Source organism: Perissodus microlepis, chromosome 3 (assembly GCF_051167445.1).
Source record: "Perissodus microlepis isolate ML-2025 ecotype Zambia chromosome 3, ASM5116744v1, whole genome shotgun sequence".
In the NCBI taxonomy this organism is placed as follows: Eukaryota; Metazoa; Chordata; class Actinopteri; order Cichliformes; family Cichlidae; genus Perissodus; species Perissodus microlepis.
The window spans coordinates 17,858,849-17,879,079 of NC_140463.1; the positions used below are offsets into that span (position 1 = coordinate 17,858,849).

General features: G+C 41.8%; 1 protein-coding gene across 2 annotated transcripts in view; it reads left to right on the plus strand.

Annotated features, from left to right (window-relative positions):
* The window catches only part of LOC146390280 (F-box/WD repeat-containing protein 7-like), a 54,142-nt gene that overhangs the window by 13,404 nt on the left and 20,507 nt on the right, over positions 1 to 20,231 (plus strand). Inside the window, exon 1 of one of the 2 annotated variants that reach the window (XM_084923332.1) lies at positions 17,879 to 18,398. The exons of the other annotated variant lie outside the window; for it this stretch is intronic. Coding sequence (XP_084779458.1) covers positions 18,360 to 18,398 — 39 coding nt within the window. The 5' untranslated portion in view covers positions 17,879 to 18,359. Of the gene's footprint in view, positions 1 to 17,878; positions 18,399 to 20,231 lie in introns of those variants that run through there. 2 annotated transcript variants of the gene reach the window in all.

The window sequence follows — 20,231 nt, forward strand, 5'->3', positions numbered from 1 at the left end:
TTTATTCAATTCAAAACACGTGAAAGCAGTTCTTTTTTTTTTCCTCTCCTTTTAAGTCAAGTTTGCTGATGGGCGATGCATGACTGTCTTTGTAAGGGCCTATTTGACTTCTTAAAAGATGCTGTGGGGATGCTGTGGGTTTGGTTGAATTTAACATTGAGTCGAGGCTTTTAGGCGTGATGGTTAGTGGCCAAAGAGATGCTTTATATCAGTGAGGGTCCCCACAATGTACAAATGTCTGTGTTTGTAAGGGAGCAGACAGAAAAACTAGGGCACTGATCTGTAATCTCAGAGCATTTCTTTTCTAGACTACTACACGTATACAGGATTAAACACACACACACACACACACACACACACACACTTGTACTGGAATTATATTAATACACTTTAATGCTCAGTGAAGAGGTTTTATCTTAGTTTTTAAACCGATTTAGTGTGACCTTGTTGACACACACTCGGTCTGTTTCTTATTCACTCAAAATGTCTGTGAAAGACACATGACAGACACACACTGACCTCACTAGGGTCAGATGACTGGCATGAGTGGAGGCACATTAGATCTGCAATGGCATGTCTGGTATGCGAACACACACTTTTCCTTTCCTTTGCTCGTACAGGGTCTGAAACGTGGTGTCTCTTGTGTGAGTTTTAGGAGGGATGAACCAAATCGTATTACTGTTAGAGGAGGCCGCGTTTTAATGTCTGGGCCAAAATGTAGGAAACATCCATTTTTCTGTCATGATGTAGACGTCACAGAACAAAATAGTTGTTGGTACAAGGAGAGACGTCTACCGAGCGCTTCGGATGCTTTTTACGCCGTCCCTCTGTTTTGTTAGTTTACCACCTCGCATGGAGGAGGGTTTTATGTTGCAATCTTGAGCCGACTGAATGATTCATCCTATCTGAGAATGCGTCATATTCGTACTTTCCAGTGAATAGTCTGTGTTGTCCATCACAAAGTGAGAAAGGAAGCCACTTCAAAGCAGAGAACTGGCAGAGAGTCAGCTTTCTTCTGTCTATAAAAGATGGATGGGTGCTTCTTTTATACAATGCAGCTTATTGGTTTCAGACTAAAAATAAATAAATGAATAAATTTGGTTTGCCAAAACGTTGTTGTAGGGGTTTTTTAGCCAGAAATTAACACATATGGTCAAGAGGGTTAAATTGCACTTTATCCACCAACAGGTTAGTTAGACAGCTGCTAATCAGTGTAGACTAAAAAAATATGTATTGTAAAAAATATATTATTATTATTTCTTTTTTTTTTTAAAGATCATTTCACTCCAGCAGGCACCAACATCACAAACGTGTCCAGTTCAGGCACTTGAAAGCAGGGGAAGCCTCGCTGACAGCTAGCAGCAGTGCTGGGACAGCTGCCAATCAAAGACGCCATGCCCATTATGTTAAGCTGGTAACTTTTTAGCATGATGGCTAAAGCCCATTTTTACTAGACTGTAAACATCTTTATTTCTGCTGTAAAGGTGGACATTTTTAACACAGGACTCTATGAGAGTTGGCTTACTTTTGGAGTGGGCCTCAAGTGGACATTAGAGGTACTGCATTTTTTTGTATCTCCAGGTTTCATTTTTCAGACCTGGAGGATGCTACTCGTGCCTCGGTATATTTTAATTTCACCAACATCAGTGACATCATCTGGTCTAGTTCGTCCAATACGGTGCATTTCTACCACAGGTACACAAACCTACAAAACGGAATATCTAACATATAATTTGTTAGTTGGTCTTTCTGTTTGCCTTCCAAGTCTTTCTTCCTTTTGCTCATACACACCTTAACACACCCTCATACCCACGCTCTGTGTCTGTGTGTGTGTGTGTGTGTGTGTGTGTGTGTGTGTGTGTGTGTGTGTGTGTGTGTGTGTGTGTGTGTGTGTGTGTGTGTGTGTGTGTGTGTGTGTGTGCGCGTGTGCGCATCCGGTCACATTCCAGCCAGTCAGGTCCGGCCACGCCAAGTCGGCGCGTCATACACACACATTCCTCGAGCTGCAGCATTCCTGGGCTCTTCTGCTCGTCAGCAGGACGGAGGCTCGAAATCTGTGACCTTCCGGTTACAGTAAAGTCTCCCTGCGGCACGTTGACACAGCTACTGAAAAATGTAGTTCAGTTCTTTCATATCTGGTGTCTTGGAAGAGGAAAAAAAAAAGATCCAGTTTGTTTTTTTTCTCAGTTTTTGCTCAGCCTAACTTTTAATATAGAGCTGGTATCTTCTTTATTGAAACTCTGATGTCATGATGGTTTTTGTTTCTTGTAGCTTTTTCTTTACTGTAGTACGTAGTAGGGCTGGGCCATATCACACCATTCATGGTAATACTGGTATAATGTTGGGCAACAATAAGAAAATGAAATATCGCGATAGAATACGGGTAAAACGCGCATGTGCAGTGCCTTTGTTTACATACGCACATGGTGGAAAAAGTGTGGCAGTGATGGAGAATAAGAAGCGCGAAAGCGGATTGTTGAATGAAACAGATGAACCAAAATTGGTTTGTAAAAATGCTGCAACTTCAGTGGTGTGGAACTGGTTTGGCTTTCGTCCATCAGATACACAACAAAGCACTATTTTTGGTAGCACATGCTAGCGGGCCGTCGTGATTACCGTGTTTTTCGGAAAATACGGCACACTTAACCCTGGAGAACCCATGGGGTCAAATTTGACCCCATGATTTCCCTAGAAAACCAATGGGGTCGGCTCTGACCCCATGGGTTCTCCAGGGTTAAAATCAATCCTTTGATTTTTCTAAAAATTGACAGTGCCCCTTATAATCTGGTGCTCCTTATGTATGAATTCTGGTTGTGTTTATTGACCTTGAAATGATTTTATGTGGTACACAGCGCTCGAAAATCTGTCAAATGTTTCAGTACGACTTTGCTAAGCTACGAACCCGCACCGCTTGATGGACTGTCGGAGCATTACAGCTATCGTAGGCAGGAGCCTCGCGGAGTGATATGTACTGTGCTTCAACATAATATCACCGTATTGTGTGTGTATAACCTCTTTGTGGATATTATACATGGTTATGCTGAGGATATGTCGGCCAATTTCCACTGGAAATACCTTTTGGTTAAACTGTCAGCAAGGAATTTGCATTTGCACTGTTAAATTTTTATATAACTTTAATGCACTTAAAAAAACAGCTGCTTGTTTATGTGAAAATACATTGATGTTTTGTTTTTTTTTGTTTTTGTTTTTGTTTTTTTTTTGCACTAATAAAGTTGTGGAGTTGTATTTTGTAAGTATTTTGTCTCGTGTCAATTATATCGTCAATTATATCGCCGGTTTATCGTTATCACACATTTTCAAATGTATATCGTGATAAATATTTTTGGCCATATCGCCTTGCTCTAGTACGTAGTGACAGAAATCATTATCAGAGAGAGAAAGAAAGTTCATCCAAAGTGCTAGGTTTGAAGCCAGACCTTGTATTGGCTATAAGTGTTTTTAAACCCCCTGATTTTTCAAGTTCTCTTGTGTAAACGAGAAGCAAACGTTCTTGTCAGTCAGTCAGACTGACACTTTCTCCTGTGAGCCTGTCAAAGCTGTCAGATGTGGGAATTTAGCAAGGATTTATGCAAATATGTTTGTACATCAGGGCCATTTTCTGCCAGTAGTTTCAATGCAGGAGCTGATTGTTTTGATGTAATCTTCATTTTTAATTTTGCATACAGAGAAAATAAAAAACAAAATGTAATTCCTTTCTGTGTGGTTATGGCTTACCACCACAATTTAGAGCTGATATGGAGTCATAACAGGGTAAGAATTCACCAGCAGGTTTTTTTAGGGAGATTAAACAATGGATCTAATTCGAATGAAATTGAACATACTAAAGTAACACTAACTCTACCTTTTTCCAGTGACTGTATATAAAAGATGGACATAGTGTGGTGCTGATCAAACTGTCAACTGGAGGGATGCTGCCCCCACCGGCCCTGAACAGGGGCTATTACAAGGCCATTCAGGGCATTCATTGGCTAATTTTCCAGATCAGGAAGCCACACCTATATTGTATGTAAGATATGTTTTAATGTGACTTTATGGACACATAACTCAAGAGTTGGCCTCAACGTTGGACATGATTACTAGGGACTGTTTGGCAGTGGCTGTTGGAGGTTTCTGGCTGTGGCTGGATGAAATTGCTTGCAAAGAAGATGTTGCACCAAAAACTAAAAAAAAATGACTGGTTGTCTGTAGTTTTTCACATTTGTCTGCAAGCGCATGCCAACATTTAGCCAAGCAGTAGTGTAAAAAAAAGTCCACTCCCATCTCCCACCCCACAGTGACAGATGGTTCCCATAAGTCAGAGGTGACTGACACATTTGTAGACCTGTGTGATTTGGCCTTTAGCAACGCTCCCAACTAGTTGCGGAATACTTATTTTTCCCACACAACCAGTTTTTGCCCAAAGGTTGCAGACTAGTCTCCAGGCCTTGTGTCTTAGCCTATATTCACGTGATCTTACGTAGTCACTACGATTGACTGAAGCCATGTGGTTTAGATGAAAACTGTCTTCAAAACCTTTTATAACAAGTGGTTGTACCCACACAGGAATAAACCTTCTAGTAAATCATGAGCAAATAAAACTTAAATAGTGATGGTAATGTGTTTTGTTTTTGTTTTGTTTTTTTTGTTGTGGATAAAAGGTGCCAATCTGTAATAACATGGCAGTAACCCGTTTGCCTAAATATAAAATGTGCAGTAAAAACTGTGAGGTATTCAAACGTGGTAGCTGAAGTATAAATCGACCTTCTCCTTTTTTCCTCTTTTTTTTTTTTTTTTTTTAAACCACTCATGTCTTTCTCTAACTGCACCATTACCATGGCAACCCCACAGAACTGTATTCTTATTGGTGGGCCGGTGTTCCGTTGACCCTCATTCATGTGTGTGTGAGCGAGGGAGCACAGCGAGGAACAGGTGCTCTGCTGTCCTGTCTCCTCTCTCTCCCGTTCCCTGTGTTTTACAGTGTGTAAGGTGACACCTGAAGAATGCCACTAAAACCTCGAGGCTTGTGTCGTTCTCGCGCCCCCACCCCAGTCTGTTTTTCTTTCTGAGTGCCTGTCTTCACCCACACATCTAGTATTTCTTCTTATTCTTAGACACACCTACATGATGTTTCTGACTGATGTCATCGAGCTGCAGGCTTCAATCAGATGACTAAAAGAAGAGGGATTCGGTTTGACAGTCCTTCACTGAAGTCTGTGGGAGAGGTCTGCAGCGGTGAAGGTGGTGCTAGAGCAACAACCTACAGTGGGTGGGGAAAAATGCTTTGAGGCAAAGACTGCAAAGTTTCAAGCCTCTTTAAAAATATATATATGACCACTAACCATGCAGGGTTAACTCATCCACCATTTTTGATGTGCGACAGTCGTGGTCAAGTGAATAGGGGCGCAGTCACACAGACCTGCAGACTGGTACCCCACCATACAGAAAAAGTAAAAGCTGTACCTTTTGAAACATTTTTGCTGTTTTGCCAAGTCCCTAATTTTAGGTTTGAGACAAATAAACAATGATTTTTAAATACTGCTTTCCCATCGGTTGTTGCTTAACTTCCTGTAATGGTTAGCACCTGGCCATTTCGTGTTCCTAACCGTTATTACCCCTGTCATCACTACTAGTCACTGAATTTGATTGACAGGGATTCTTCCTGTGCACACTCCCCTGTATAGTTGCACTCAGAGTAAACTTAATGCTCCTTCATGTTCAAAAGTTTCCAGCTCAGGTTCGTCTCCTCTGAGGTTCTCTTGGGTCACCCAACTGGAAGTAGACACTGGTTTAGGAGCACCAGAATCCAGTGCCTGCCAGTGGACTTGCTCTTTATCAAACTTTAACATTGTTTTTATTTTATTTTTTGTATTGCTGTGATAGTTGCCACATACCAAGCAGGTAGAATTAATCATTGTATTAAAGAAATATTGCAACTCTGCATATTCCTTAGATCTTAGGATTACCCTCTTTACATGCTAATGCTTGATCACACACAAGGCCAGCATATTAAAAGGGCTTTTTATTCTTCCTCTGAGTGTGTATCTTAATTCTTTCTTTCCTTTGTGCCTTTTTTCCTTCCATCCTCCTATCCTGATTGCTAGTGCTGTTGAATCTCTATTTCTCCCCTGGGAACAATTGCAGCTTAGAGACACACACACACACACACACACACACACACACACACACACACACACACACACACACACACACACAGAGGTACTCATTAAAATATACATGAGCACTAACTCCCTTACATTCCTCCAACACTGTCGGCATTCATTATAGATGAACACACACATGCGCGCGCACACACTCTCTGCACGGTGCAGTGGCATTGTTTACTTCCATTATAAACCACTTGTTGTTTGCTGCATTGCACCTCTGTAATGTGTCCCACTGGAAATGACTTCTGTCTTCAGACCCGGCAGCTTGTTAGCTCGCTAAGCTCAATTTCTCCTCACGGTAGATGTTCCTAGTAATTGACTATTTTTACAGTAGCATTTTATTGTAGAAGTAATTTTTAATTGAGGGCTGACGAAGCTGTAATAACTTACTCAACCATTATCTTCAGTGGCTGCACAAGCTTGTTTTTGACTCTTAAAATATCTCTGCAAGTTAAAAGAAAACAACAGTTGCTAATGGCTTATGGTGAAGAACACGGGAGCGCTATTAAATTTAAGCTAGTAAATGTTTATTTGATAGCATAAGAAATATCTTTGTCTATTAAAATTGCTACAGTTCATTTAAATTGGTTTGTTTCCTTGGTATGGATCTGTCTTTTAAACATAGTCTATAAATTCTGAGGAGTTTCAGACACTTAGTGTTAGCCTGCTTTATCCATTCTAAAACCAGTTCTGATGTAAATGCACTGGTCCTTTATATAGCGCTGTTCTACTCTACTGGAGCACCCGAAGCACTTCATACAACTCACCTCCTTTACCCACTCACACCCATTCATACATTTTTTTTCTATGCCTAAGTGCTTTCTATCTAATACTGACACATATTCTTACTTTAATGAACCTTTCGTTTCTTCCCCAAAGATACTTTTGGCATGCAGACTGGAGCAGCCAGGGATCAAACAACCAACTTTCCAAATAATGGATGACTTGTTGTACCTCTTGAGATAGAGCCACCCCAGATGTGTGTATTGGGATCATTGCTGTGTTGGGACAAAGATCTGTGTTTAAGTTTGAATTGAATAAATTGATTTCATGTGAAGAGTTTGAAGGTAGTTCTCCCTCATATTTCCATCCACATTGTGCAATGTGCATTGCACTACCACCACCATGCTTGACAGTTGGTACACGGTCCTCCAAATATACCTATTGTCACTGTGGCCAAACAACTAAATCTTTGTCTCATCTCAGCTGGTTGTTCCTGAACATGAACGTGACAGTTTGGACATATGTTTCTTCAAGACCTTTTGAAAGTGGTGACACATCCGAATAACTTGTGTGCAATTGTTTGAACTGATGATCTTGGAATGAGCAGTTCTTAAGAAATGGCTCCATGACAGCTTCCTAGCTTGTCTAAGTCTACAATTCTCCTTCTTAGATCTTCCTTCAAGTTTCCCATTTTTCGGAATATTGCAGTCAATGCAGTGCTGTCAAATTTAATTTTATGCTAGCAAAGAGAAACTACCAGTTGTAGTCATTCATGATCACTGTTGAGCAGTAAACAGGCCTTGGTGTAGTCAAGTTAAAACACTGAATAACGTTCAGCAGCACTTATTAAAACTGTGAATGTATGTTTATATTTGATCCTGTAGGTATACTTTTGACGCTGTGTGGATTAGATCAAATCTGAAATACTTTTAAAAGTCATTAAAGATTTAAGATTTAATCCTTCCACCCTGGAAACATCACAGTTGAACAAAGCTGACTGATACTGGCAATATTAAGGTTTTTAATTATATTAATTTTGCACTTTCCTATATCAGCCCAGAATTTTACACGTGCTGCATCTCTATCTGTAATGATCCAGTTGTAATTAATTTCATTTACACTGTGCTGGTTCACAACAGCACTCGTCTTGTTGCAAGGTGCTTTTTAATTGTAAAGGAAAGACTGCAATAGTAGAGAGAGAAACCCAACAGTCAGACAATCTCAGTGTAAGCAGGACTTGTTGATGGGTGAGAGGAGGAGCTTCATTTTCACAGGAAGAAACCTCCAGCAGCTCAGGGATTGGCTGCAATCTGCTGCATGTGTTTGCAATGGAAACTGAATCATTTCTGGAAGATGCTCTGCATCATGCTGGAAACCAGCCTCTCTGGCGTTAGGTGTTAAAATACATTTAATCTCTCTGCAGCCTGGAGGGGTGAAGGATTTATGATATTTTTGCACATGCTTTATGGCCGGTGACCTCCTGACCTTTGAAGCGCTCACTGTTGGTTGTTTGCGCTGCATTATTGATGCTAAACTCTGAGCGTGAGGGTCTTCTTCTACTCTAACATGCAGTCATCTACGGAGAGAAAGAGATGAAACATCATCTGCTGAAAATCAATCTTTCACACATTCCTCTGACCCTCTCTCCTCCCCCTCTCCTTATTGATTCCTCACACACTCGTAGGGTAATCCTGCTAACAGACATGTGCGTGCACGCGCACACACATACACGTACGTCCACATCTGCCTTTGCCTTTTTGAAGTGTGACTGTGTGTTTCTTTGAAGTGGTTTTCTCTGTGTCGGACTGTTTCTCACTGTCTGACAATCGTTAATCGTTAGCTCTGAGGATCGCAAACATACAAAAAACGTGTTTGGTTTGACGATTTTTCTTTAGAAATAGAAGAAGTGTAAAAAAGAACAAGACAAATTCTTTTGCTTTATAAAATTTTTACCTTCATTTCAGCTGATATTTGTGCATTCAGTTCATTAAATATGGATAGCGGAGTCTCTGGAGAGTTGCCCTGCATTACTTTATATTCATGCTGGAAAAGAGAAATAAAATCCTGTTCCTCACATCACCAACACTGTCTCAACAAGATTAGGTACCAACTCTCTCTTTGTGCCTCACAGTATATGTTCCTACTGCTTTTAATGAAAGTACCTGACACTCATCCCTCCCTCTTACCCAATTTAGGGTTACAGAGGCTGGAGTGTGTAACTCTGCCATCACAGAGCAAAACATGGCCTGAGGACCAGAACCAGTCCTGGGCCACAACATCCTAAAACAAACCAAAGCAACCTCTGGGGGGGGTTGCTTTGTTGAGGTTCGACCGATTAATAACAGTTGAACCTCACTGGTGTGAGTGACTCAGGCTGACTTGGTGAGCTTAACCCTGTGAGGGCATAGTCACTGCTGATGTCCCCAGCTATAGCTCCAAACCCTAGCTGCTTGGAGACCAGTGAAAATAATTTTTTGGAGTGTGTGTAAATAGTTTCTGTGGATTCTGACCTAGTTGGGTTAAGATCAGAAATTGTCACAGCAGCTAAAATCAAAATCAACCTTGCACAAAAAATAAATATATTTGATTTGTATTGCCTCCTAAAGGTAAATAAAAAAATTTTTTTTAAAAAAAGAGCTAAAAGAAGAGAACGCAAAGAGCTCTAAATCAAAGCCTAACTATAATAAAATATTTCCTGTATCTAAACTTAAGGTAACAGAGTTAAAACAGATGTTGGACAAAGCGCTGGGGAAAAAGTTGGTAATCTGGGCTTACAGGCCTCGTGGGCAGTAGGACTATCAGAGAGATGAGCTGGTGCATAAAACACAATGAGAAATGAAAATCTGCTTTATTAGATTGCAAAGTCATTGAGTCAAAGGAAATAAACAGGCGCTTTTGTGAAAGATAGGAACTAGTAGTGCGAAGTGAGGTTCCCCTAGTGTGTGTGAGAAGAGTGCTTTCTATCTAGACTGCCCATTGAAGTTGACAGTTTACTTTTCCAGTGTGCAGAGATGGTGAAGTAACTACAGAGTGACTCTGTAATTCTGACTGCTGGATTTGGAGTCTTTCTAATATTACAATGCATGCGTTTTTAAGAGAATACATCTTTTTCTTTTTAAAAATCAATCACTGTCAGCAGCAGTATGTTATGAAAACCTTACATTAACATCTCTACATGAAGTTTCTTCATTTTGCAACTTATTCATCACTACAGCTGGAGGACAAATGCTTACTAGAAGGAAGATTTGTGAGGTTCAAATTCTGGAACTCCTGTAAAACTTAAGCCATGCAGAATTTAAACTTTGGCTGAGTTTCCCTTTGAGCTTTAAGCATTGCTGCAGTAAAGACCACTTCTAAACATCTTCATGTCCACATCTATTTTACCACAGAGCAAATATCAACGTATGTCCCAAACCAACCTGAAGAATGGCTTTATACTTTTAAATATACTACATTGTCAAAACTAATGGGCGACACCGCTGAATCTTTGTATTCAGGTGTTTTCACTCCCATTCACACAGGTGTGCCTGCCTTTACAAGCATGTATGAAAGGATAAGTTCCTGTAAAGAGCTTTGTCTTCAACACTACACATTCTCCAACTATTTGTACCCACCACATTAGTCACTTTGCATGGAAACCTGCCACCACAACTCTGTACCATTAATACCAGCGCTGAGGGCGTGGGTGTACACTGAAGTATTCTCCTGAACAACACACATCAGCTATGGTGTGGAAGGCTCATATGGTTGTCTTTTACCAGGAGGCTTCAGTGGCAGCACAAGTGTCTGACATGACACCAAAGTGCGGCTTGCACCAACATATGATGTCACTTTTGCTGTATCGTGCCCTTTGCAGACGCGAAAGGCAAACATAATTAAACTCTAGGTGATGTTATTGCCTAGCACAAGAGTTTATTAACTACAGACCACATAAAGTTAAAGATTGGGTGTCAGATGAGGCGCATAGTGCGTAAAAGTTGCCAATGCTCTGCCGGCTGCAGAGCTCCAAACTTCCTCTGGTATTAACATCAGCACAAAAACTGTATACCAGGAGCTTCATGGCATGAGTTCACATGGCTGAGCAGTACAATAATACACTGAGGGCAACTTCAGAGCTTAAGATCGCGGACTTTCTGACCAGGTAAGGGGCACGCTCTGCCTCCTGACAAACGGCCAAACTGGCATCGCTTTAGATGAGATGCATGTCTGAGTACTTCGAACAAAACAAATTGTACAGGTTGCAGTTTCCTAGCTTAAATGTGCCACATGAGGTCAGAAATGTGACTCCTTCACAGTGGTGGGCATCAACAATTCATCCCTCAGTCAGGGCAAGATGTAAGTTTAAACTTCTGTAAAGTCTCAAAGCACCTGATGGAAAACATTCAGCAGAAACAACCTGAGGTTGTAGCTCCCCAACGAGACAACCTTGACCATAAAATTGGCCAAATTTAAGCCCTAGAACAAAGATTATCTCGTATACCACGATATACTCCAGCCCCCACAGAGCAGCGTGGTTATCATACACTCTCCCTGCAACAAGGACTGCTGCCACCTCTGTGACCACATGCCATCCATTGTTTTATCAGCTGAGCGTCATATCAGCCTTAACAGGGTCTCCCAAGCTCTGCTGCTACATAACGAGCGGCACGACCGAGTGGAGAGTAGCTTCTGGAAATTTACATGCACTCAAAGTCCTTGAGTGTGGGAAAGGGTGTGCTTTAATGCAGAACACACTTACACACTCACACAAGCTTCAGGTTTTACAAGGTCATCAGAGCGAGAGACTCTGTGGGTCTGCATACCAGAGAGGGAGGGAGGCTGAGCTTTCAAGGATGAACAGGGTGGAGGGAAAAATACACGAAGAAGAGATGTAAGCTGGTGATCTTTTTCCTGTATAGAGACACTCTGTGTTTTTGGACATTGATCAGTACTATCCGAAAGAGTTTTGTTTGTCTGAGTTGAAGTAATCACAGACCGACTCCATGATGATAAGATCTGGGCTCTGTGTGGGGGTCAGACCATCTGTTGCAGGACTTCTCTTCCTCTCGTCACTCATGATGGTCCTTTCAGATGTTTAAAGATTTACAGCTTGGGATCTGAATGCTCTAGATGCAGGGTTTCTCACACAAAGGACTTCAGACCACCCAAGTATAGTTGGCTTCATACGTCCATTTTTTTGTGTGTGTTTTGTTTTGTTTGAAACTGCTTGTTGGAGTAAATAGACCAGCATGACTTTGCAGACCATCTACATGCTGTAGAATTACAACTAGCAATGTGAATTACTCCAGTTGGCCTTAGTCAGTGCATTTTGGAGGACTACAGCAAACTGGAAACTTTGATGTTCGTACCCAAAATCTTTCTCTCAGAGTACCAAAAACTATTGCAGACTGGCACAAACATGATACCATCATCCCCACTTAAAGCCTTGTTTATGATCACAATGCCAGTATTGTGTTTGCTAACTATTTTTTCCACTGCTTGAAGCATGCTGGACTTGCTTCAGTCTTCTCCAGAAAGGTGTCGCCAATCAGAAAAGTGTCTGACACTTTCAAGCCCTCTGTAATCTGAGCTCCAGGCTACGAAAACCTACTCTTATTTTGAAAATTCAGTAGCTGCTAAAAATCCAGCACACACATGGGCAAATGGGAACGAGACCACAGACCACCCTCCATCTAGTCACCAACATCCTAAAACTTAAACTAAACAAACTCTCAAAAATGAATGAAAGCTGCATGAAATTTAAATGTGTTAGAAAAAAAGTCTTGAATTGAAAATGCCTAAACTACTGGCTGTTCACTTATTCACACGATGCCACCACAGTGGGTAGCTCGAGTTTGGTGTGGCAGAATTTTTCCTGATGAAACCCCCAGAGGGATTTGTGTCTCCTCCTCGGACCAAACCAGTGATCTTTTGCTTAGAGCTACTAAATAATACCGTACATACTGTTTCAGGTTTTGGAGACTCGCTGCAGTCTCGTCTGTTGTAAAGTTATCGATTCGTTGCAAAGTTGCTGGAAAATAAAATGATTGTCAGCTCTCTCTGAGATCAGGTTTGTGTTGTTGGTTTGCTTTCAGAGATTTGTATCGAGCAGGAGAGCATCTAATATTCCCAGTCGTCACTTTTCCAAAAGTGGCTTCTCTTGTAAATTCTCAGCAGAGACCAAATTTTAGTTTCTGTACTTTTTTATTTGAGATGGGGAAACTTTCTATTCATTACAAAGGATCTGCAGAATAAATATGTGCACAGGAGAAACTTGAAAAACAATAAGACTTAAATCTAGATGATGGAGTTATTTTGAATTATAGGTGATACGAAAAAAAAGCAAAGCAGCTGATGCACGGTTCAGAAAATACTTTTAAAACCCTACCACTGACATGGGGATGCTTCTAAAAAACCCAAACATTGTATTTTCCACCTACGTCTTCATGCACTCTTTCTGTTTTGCTTTAAACTTCCAGGATTAATTTGTGACACATGTCGAGCATGTTTCTGTGGAGAAAACAGAGCAGTGGAGGGATGAAAAAGACGTAAATTAGAAGCAGACAGCGGGAGATGCTGAATTCAAATTTATGACAAAATGGAAACTACGAGGAGGAGGAGAAAGAGAAGAATTAGTCCCAGATATAATGGAAGGAAAAGGTGGGAGGAAGGAAGTGCTGCAACACAAAGGAAATAAAGTGAGAGGCTTCAAAGCAGCAAAGAAGAGATGAAGGGAGGAGGATTGACCAATAAGTGATGTGATGGCAGAGAGAAAGAGAGGTTTATAGATTAGCAGGTCCAGAGGTTAAAGATCATCCGGGGTCCTGATGATTAAGGTGATCAGGATGGCTGTAGCCAGGAGGCGGGGTCAGAGCAGGTCAGGTAAATGACAGCTGCTGTGGGAGAAGCGTGTGAAGAGTCTGTTTGGGGATAAAGTATTAAAGCACGGGTTTCAGATGTGTTTCTACTGTAAGACTTACAGTCAATAATATGATGCTTGAGGCATTAAGGTAAACAGCATTTTTTACTACTACTACTAGCCATCAGTCTTCTCAGTCAGAGAAGCCATCAGTCTTCACTCCAGGCAGGAGGGAAGATGGAGCTTCCCTCCTGCCTGGAAGCTCCATCTTCAACATCCATTGTCCAGTATATCCACCATTACCATCCCCTACACGTGTCCAAACCAGCTCAGCCTCGCCAAATCTTGACCATTGTTCTCACATTAAATGAAAGTCTTGGACATGCATACACATACATGTGTATAAAATCAGTCCAATCCTTCACAGTATTCAACACTAACTTCAGTGTTTGTGTTGATGTCACGCAACATCTCAGCTGTTCTTTTGAATTTTTTTAGTAGTGCTTCAAAATTTTGCCATAATTGAAAGTCATGCTCAAAGTTGGCCATGCAACAATAATGAGATTTCAGAGTCATATTGTAGCACAGCGAGTTGGTGTAGAATTGGTTTTTTGTTTTTGTTTTTTGGAGTTTTAAGACCTTAAATGTGTGTGTGTGTGTGTGGGGGGGGGGGGTTCTGAAAACTGACTTTCAAGTTTCAATGTCCTGTATTTAAGAAGTTATAAGTGCTCAAAAAAGCTGGGAAAAAATGAAGCGGCCACCTCATGTACTTCTAAGGTGCTGTAACTTGTAAAGTTTTTATAGTCTCAGGGTGGCGCTGTTCCATGCCTGGATATGATATACTGCAAATGTAGTGTGGGAAAAATGAGTGGTTTCTCGTGGGGTGAGTTAGGAGATGACATTTAGCCCTCGTTCACGTGCAGAGATGGTCCATAATTACTCGCTTGGTGAACACCTCCATCCTCTGCGTCTGCATCGGTGTGAGTTGGAAACACTGGGCACGCAGACTGCTGAGCTGACTAAACCTGGCAGGTTATCACTTCCTGTTTGACAAAGGTCACGACCTCTGGTTGGCTTTCAGAGCAGAGAGTTCACTGACCAGCAGAAGGATGTCTTATATCGCTCGTTTTTCATGTTACTCAAAGCAATTTTCACTCACTATCCGGGAGCTTTCAGAGTCATTATTGGACAAAATTGCTGGCACAGCATTTGGTTTCAGTCGTCGCTTATAAGCAGCAGCATCAGTTACTAAATGCAGTACATGCTCTGAGAGAGAAGTTCTGAGAACTCAGCCGGTTTCCCATTAAATCCTCCTGTTTTTAGTCCAAAAATCACAAGTAAAAACAGCTCAGTGCCTCTTTTTTAAAATAAACTGTACTTTTAGAAGAAATGGTCTCTCTGGACGCAATCAGGAATGCAGTGGCAACCTTTGTAGATTAAAGTAGCAGGAGACGGGCCACAAGCTGGAATACTGAGCATGCACTGATGATCTGTTTAGCATTGTTTGGAAAGTTTGTCTTTGATTAAGCTCAGAGCAAACTAACAGGCGCCAACATTATATCTGGATCCGGTCTGTAAATGCAATTAAAAAAGACCGAGCGTATCCCGCCTCACGTGTTAATCAGGCTCGTATGGGTTATACATTCAGGTGTTTTTAATATACAGCTTTTCCTCTCTCTGTCTGTGATACAGCCAAGACAACGGCATCACAAACTCCTCTTGAGACTGAACAGAGTGCACGTAACCACCTCAGCACTGATACAGTTTGACCGGCTGCAGGGCTGCTTTGTTGGATTTACAGGTGTTTCCATTTTTCTGGATGCCAAGTTTATACAGCAACTTCCTCCGTGCGCGCTCACATGTAATCGAGATAAGACGAGAAGGGAAAAAACAGAGCGTCTCAGGCCAGCAGGGTAACAAAGGAAGAGAGATCCAGAAAGGAGAAGATAAGGCAAGAAAAAAAAGCTCTACAGGTAAGCGAGGAGGAAGGTGTTGGATGTTTTGTCTCTGCAGGCAGTGAGTGAAAGGCTTGACCTCCCAAATTAACCTCCACCAACTCCCAGAGCTGCCTAATGTGTGTTTGTGTGCGCTTGCGTGTGTGTGCGCGCCTGTGGGAGTGTCACTCGACCTTCAGGTCAATCAGCTGTGAGAAAGCTGCAACCTCCAACAACCCCCTGCTGTGCCCGTATGTGGGTGTGTGTGTTTGTTTATGTGAAAGCATGTCACATTTATTCCTGTTGCCTGTGTGGCCGTTCTTTCACAGTAACGTCACAATGTTTACAGTGGTCGGCTTTCAGCTTTGGTTCAGACACAGTTCTCTTTTGTGCTTTGCTGTTACAGTGATGGGTGACAGGGATCCGTGTGAGCCGAAAGCTTACGCTTCACACTTTGGATCGGTATGATGTCATATGACACGTTCCCGAATAAGTTGTAGCCAGAATTTCAAAGTTCCCAGTCAGAATTTGAGTCTGGAACCCCATCTCAAGTCGGATTTCCAACTCGCAAAGACAGCGACAGTAGTTTAACATTTCATGAGGTGATTGGGACATGGCAGCAGAGAGGGGATTCCCTAATATGGGCGTCTCAGAAGCCCCACCCACCTACTGTTTAAACCCTCTGTTTACCACGAACAGGTAGTTGGTCAAAAAAAGTCAAAATGGCAGCAGCCAAAAACACCAACGCTGACGCTTGAAAGTGTTCTGTGAAGTAATGAAAAACTTTTTAAATTGTGAGATAAAAAGTCTGGGTATTTATTTTTAGTGTTACTTCCTGTAAGCGTGTAGATATATATATTTTTAGACTGGTTTACTTCAGCAGCTTTGCTTTGAGACGTGGAAACAAACCGATTCATGGTTTTGTCGAGATGTCAGTTTTATGAACGGACGGCTCAAAAAAACAGTTTCACAAGATACTTTTTTTGACACTTGACGAAAGGGAAACAATTTGAAGTGTTATTTTAAATGAGCCAGTAATTTTACTGGCCTGACCTATTAAACATCTAATTTGCTAATATGCTCATGCCACTTCATTAGGTACACGTTGCTAGTATAGCATTCCTGGATTTTTGTTTTGTTTTGGACAAAAAACTCAGTCAAAAAAACGGTCATGTAGCCTTAACCACTGAGGAAATGGCCAATCAACAGCCCACAAACAATAACACGGTGCACTGTTGAAGAAGGCGATAAAGGTTCACATATTTGGCGCTGTGAGACAAAATCACCATTGTCCTTCTTTTCGAAATATAGAAATGGAAACTATGTTTTCAAAAGGAGTCTTTCCAGTGCTCTGTTTTCCATGGTGCACAGTGCTGTTTATGTGTGGACAAAAGGCCAAAACTCATAGAAAAAGTTACATTTACCAAAATAGCTGTGTCTGTGTGGACGTAGCCTGTCACAGCAGCAAACAGGCCAGGCAACATTTTTTCCTTCATTCGTTTTATTTTCCATTGTGGTGATCCTTTGTGAATTGTAGCCTTGGCTTTGTGTCCTTAGGTGACAGGAGTGGTGCGTGTTGTGCTCTTCTGCTGCTTTAAGGCCTATTGTGTTGTGCATTCAGAGATGCTTTTCTGCATACCTTGGTGGTGAGCGGTTATTTGAGTTACTGCTGCCTTCCTGCCAGCGTGAAGCACTCTGGCCATTCCCCTCTGACCTCTGACATCATTGAAACCGTAGAGATGGTCGTGCGGGAAAATCCCAGCAGATCTGCAGCTTCTGAAATACACCCGTCTTGCTCAGTCTAATCCTACGTTTGAACGTGGGCAGGTCATCTCAACCGCATGCCTCAGTGCACTGAGTGCTGCTATGTGATTGGCAGGTTAGATATGTGCATTAACGAGCAGGTTAACAGGTGTATGACAATCAAACTAGTTTATTAATCCCAGAGGAAATGATGTGGTCACATTTGCTCCAAGACAGTAAGAGCAGTAACTAAATTAAATACTATAATGATATAAATCAAATTCACAACACAGCTCGAATTATAAATATCCCAGTATATTACACTATTACACTAAATTACATGTGTGTGTTTGACACTGAGGTGTCTCTGCAGAGGATGTGATATTAATGGTGTGTAACTGTTGCAGTGTGTACCTAACGAAGTGGCCGGTGAGATATTTTTAATCATTTAATTCTGTCTTTCCTCCTGTTCGGAACCTTTGATGTGTGTCTGCGGTCATTAAAAACAGCTGCTTGTTTTCCTCTAAACGCTTTGGACTCAAACTCGAGTGTTTTCGTGGTAATTAGGCTACAACGACGATAATTACCGTGCATTGGACACGCACACACTCTCACACACAGACGGACACGCACAGAAGCTCCACCCTCCCTCTCACGAGGCACGGAGAGGCATGTCCCTGCGTGTTCCCGTGGAGGTCGAGCCGCATAGAGCCGGAGCGCAGAGAGGGAGTCAGTCAGTGAGTGGATCCTGAAGCAGCAGCAGCAGCTCAGCGGCTCCTCTCAAACTCATCGATTAGCGCCCCATGGATGTGTGACGTCACGCCCATTCTCGGATATCCCTCTTTATTTTTATTTTCCCACATTTTATTTCCGGATTCATTCATTTGAACTTTGTAATATATATTTTTTCCACCCCTCGGGGCTCCGGGAGGCTCGTACCTACCGGAGGGGGCAGCCATGGGTTTCTACGGCACCTTGAAGCTCATCTTCTACAAAGTGAGTATCGATTAGAGACGAGCGGCGGATCGATAAGGGCGGTTGTGGTGCAGATGTTGGAGGTTGTCAGGCTCGTGCGCCGGCATGACAAGGCGTTTCTCTCACTGACAGCGAAATGCTTCGGCGGCGCGTGCGTGTGCGCGTGCGAGCGTGGACCACTGCGGAACCAGAGAGGGGGGGCACCTCATCCGTGTCCTCCCTCTCCTCCCCGTGTCACCCTCTCTGTGATTGATTATTGGTGATAGATTTTACTGCTCAGCCGCGGGTGTAACCTGTAAACGGTGACATAAAATCTAAAAATCTTATTTAAATTCTTTAGATTCTAAACTTCAGTGTCTAATATTTATTTCATGATTTATAGCTACAAGCCTCAATAATAATTAACATTTTCCCTCCCTGCCCTGTGAAAATGCAGGTGGAGGAGGTGCGCTCCACGGTAAACTCCTCAGTGTTGGTCCCATATGGTTTATTAAACCTTCACAAAGTGACTTGTGCTCCTTGAAATGAGTGATGTTTTGCAGTACAGCTGCTGTGATCTGTGTTGTTTGGCTTAGATTTTTCTGCCTAAACCCACAAAAGTCATATTGTTCATATTTAACATAAATACAGGAGTGTATTTCACTGTACTGTCATGTAAATAGACCCTTTTTGGCAGGTGAGACTTGAGTTACATTTTTTTTAGTCGGCCCTAACGTCAATATCTGTTTGTTCCTCTTTCAGGCACAAAACCTTATGAAGGTGACATTTTTCCTCCCTGCACTGTGAAAATGCAGACAAAAGGTGGTTTAGTCCACTGTGCAACCATGCAAACGCCACCATTTTGGGCCAGTAGGGTTTAATAAAGGTTGAAAAAGTACTTTAAATCAAATTAACCTCAAACTGCAAGATGAAAACGTAAAAACCTGACACCTCCTGCCCTTTGTAAATCTGGGATGTTTTACAGTACAGCTGTGATAATCTCTAGCAGCTGTGCTATTTGGCTCATAAATGCTGGATAAGCCCTGAAAAGTGACATTTCTTCCTCCCTGTACTCTGAGGCACAATTAAATTCAGGGCACTTTACTCTGCACGTGGTAAAAGTGCAATTTTACAGGTCAAATGTGATTTCTTAAAGGTGAAAAACATACGATTGCAGAGAGAACTTCATAGAATGACACCTTGCAAACTTTTTTCCCCCCCCGAAAAATAAGGAAGGCTGACAGTAGCTGATATAATTTCCTTTGTTTGGCTTAAATTTCTCAAAATTGGCTCTTTCTTTCTTCCACAAACCTTCAAATACCGTCACACTCTGCTTTGTTTGCCTCATATACGCTGGTTAAACGAGGAAAAAAAAGTCTGTACTCTTTGTTGGTGCTGCGAGCCACAGGAATGAAACCTTGACAGTAACTTTTCTTTCTCCCGACACTGTGAAAACAAACAAAGGTGGAGCCTTTCACTGCACAGGCATGTCAGTGTCAGTATTCTGCCATGTCTGTGGTCAGATACGAGAGAAAAACACATGAAATCAACTCCAGTCGGGATCAAGGTGAGGATCCAAATGACAATAAAATCACGTCAATATTAAAATTTAAAGGAAACTGTATCACTAAACCTCCTCAAAAGACAGATAATGTAAAGCACAGCTGCTGTGAGACACATTGTTAGGTTCAGTCTGTATAAAACATCAGAATTCACATCAAAAATTCACATGAAATCAAGCTAATGCTGAGTGTGTAATGGTCAGTCACATCTTCTGTTACAGACCACAGGAATGAAGCCTTAGAAACTGACACTACTTCTTCTCTGAAAACAAATGAATGAAGTCTTTCTACTGAGCAGCCGGGTCAGCATATG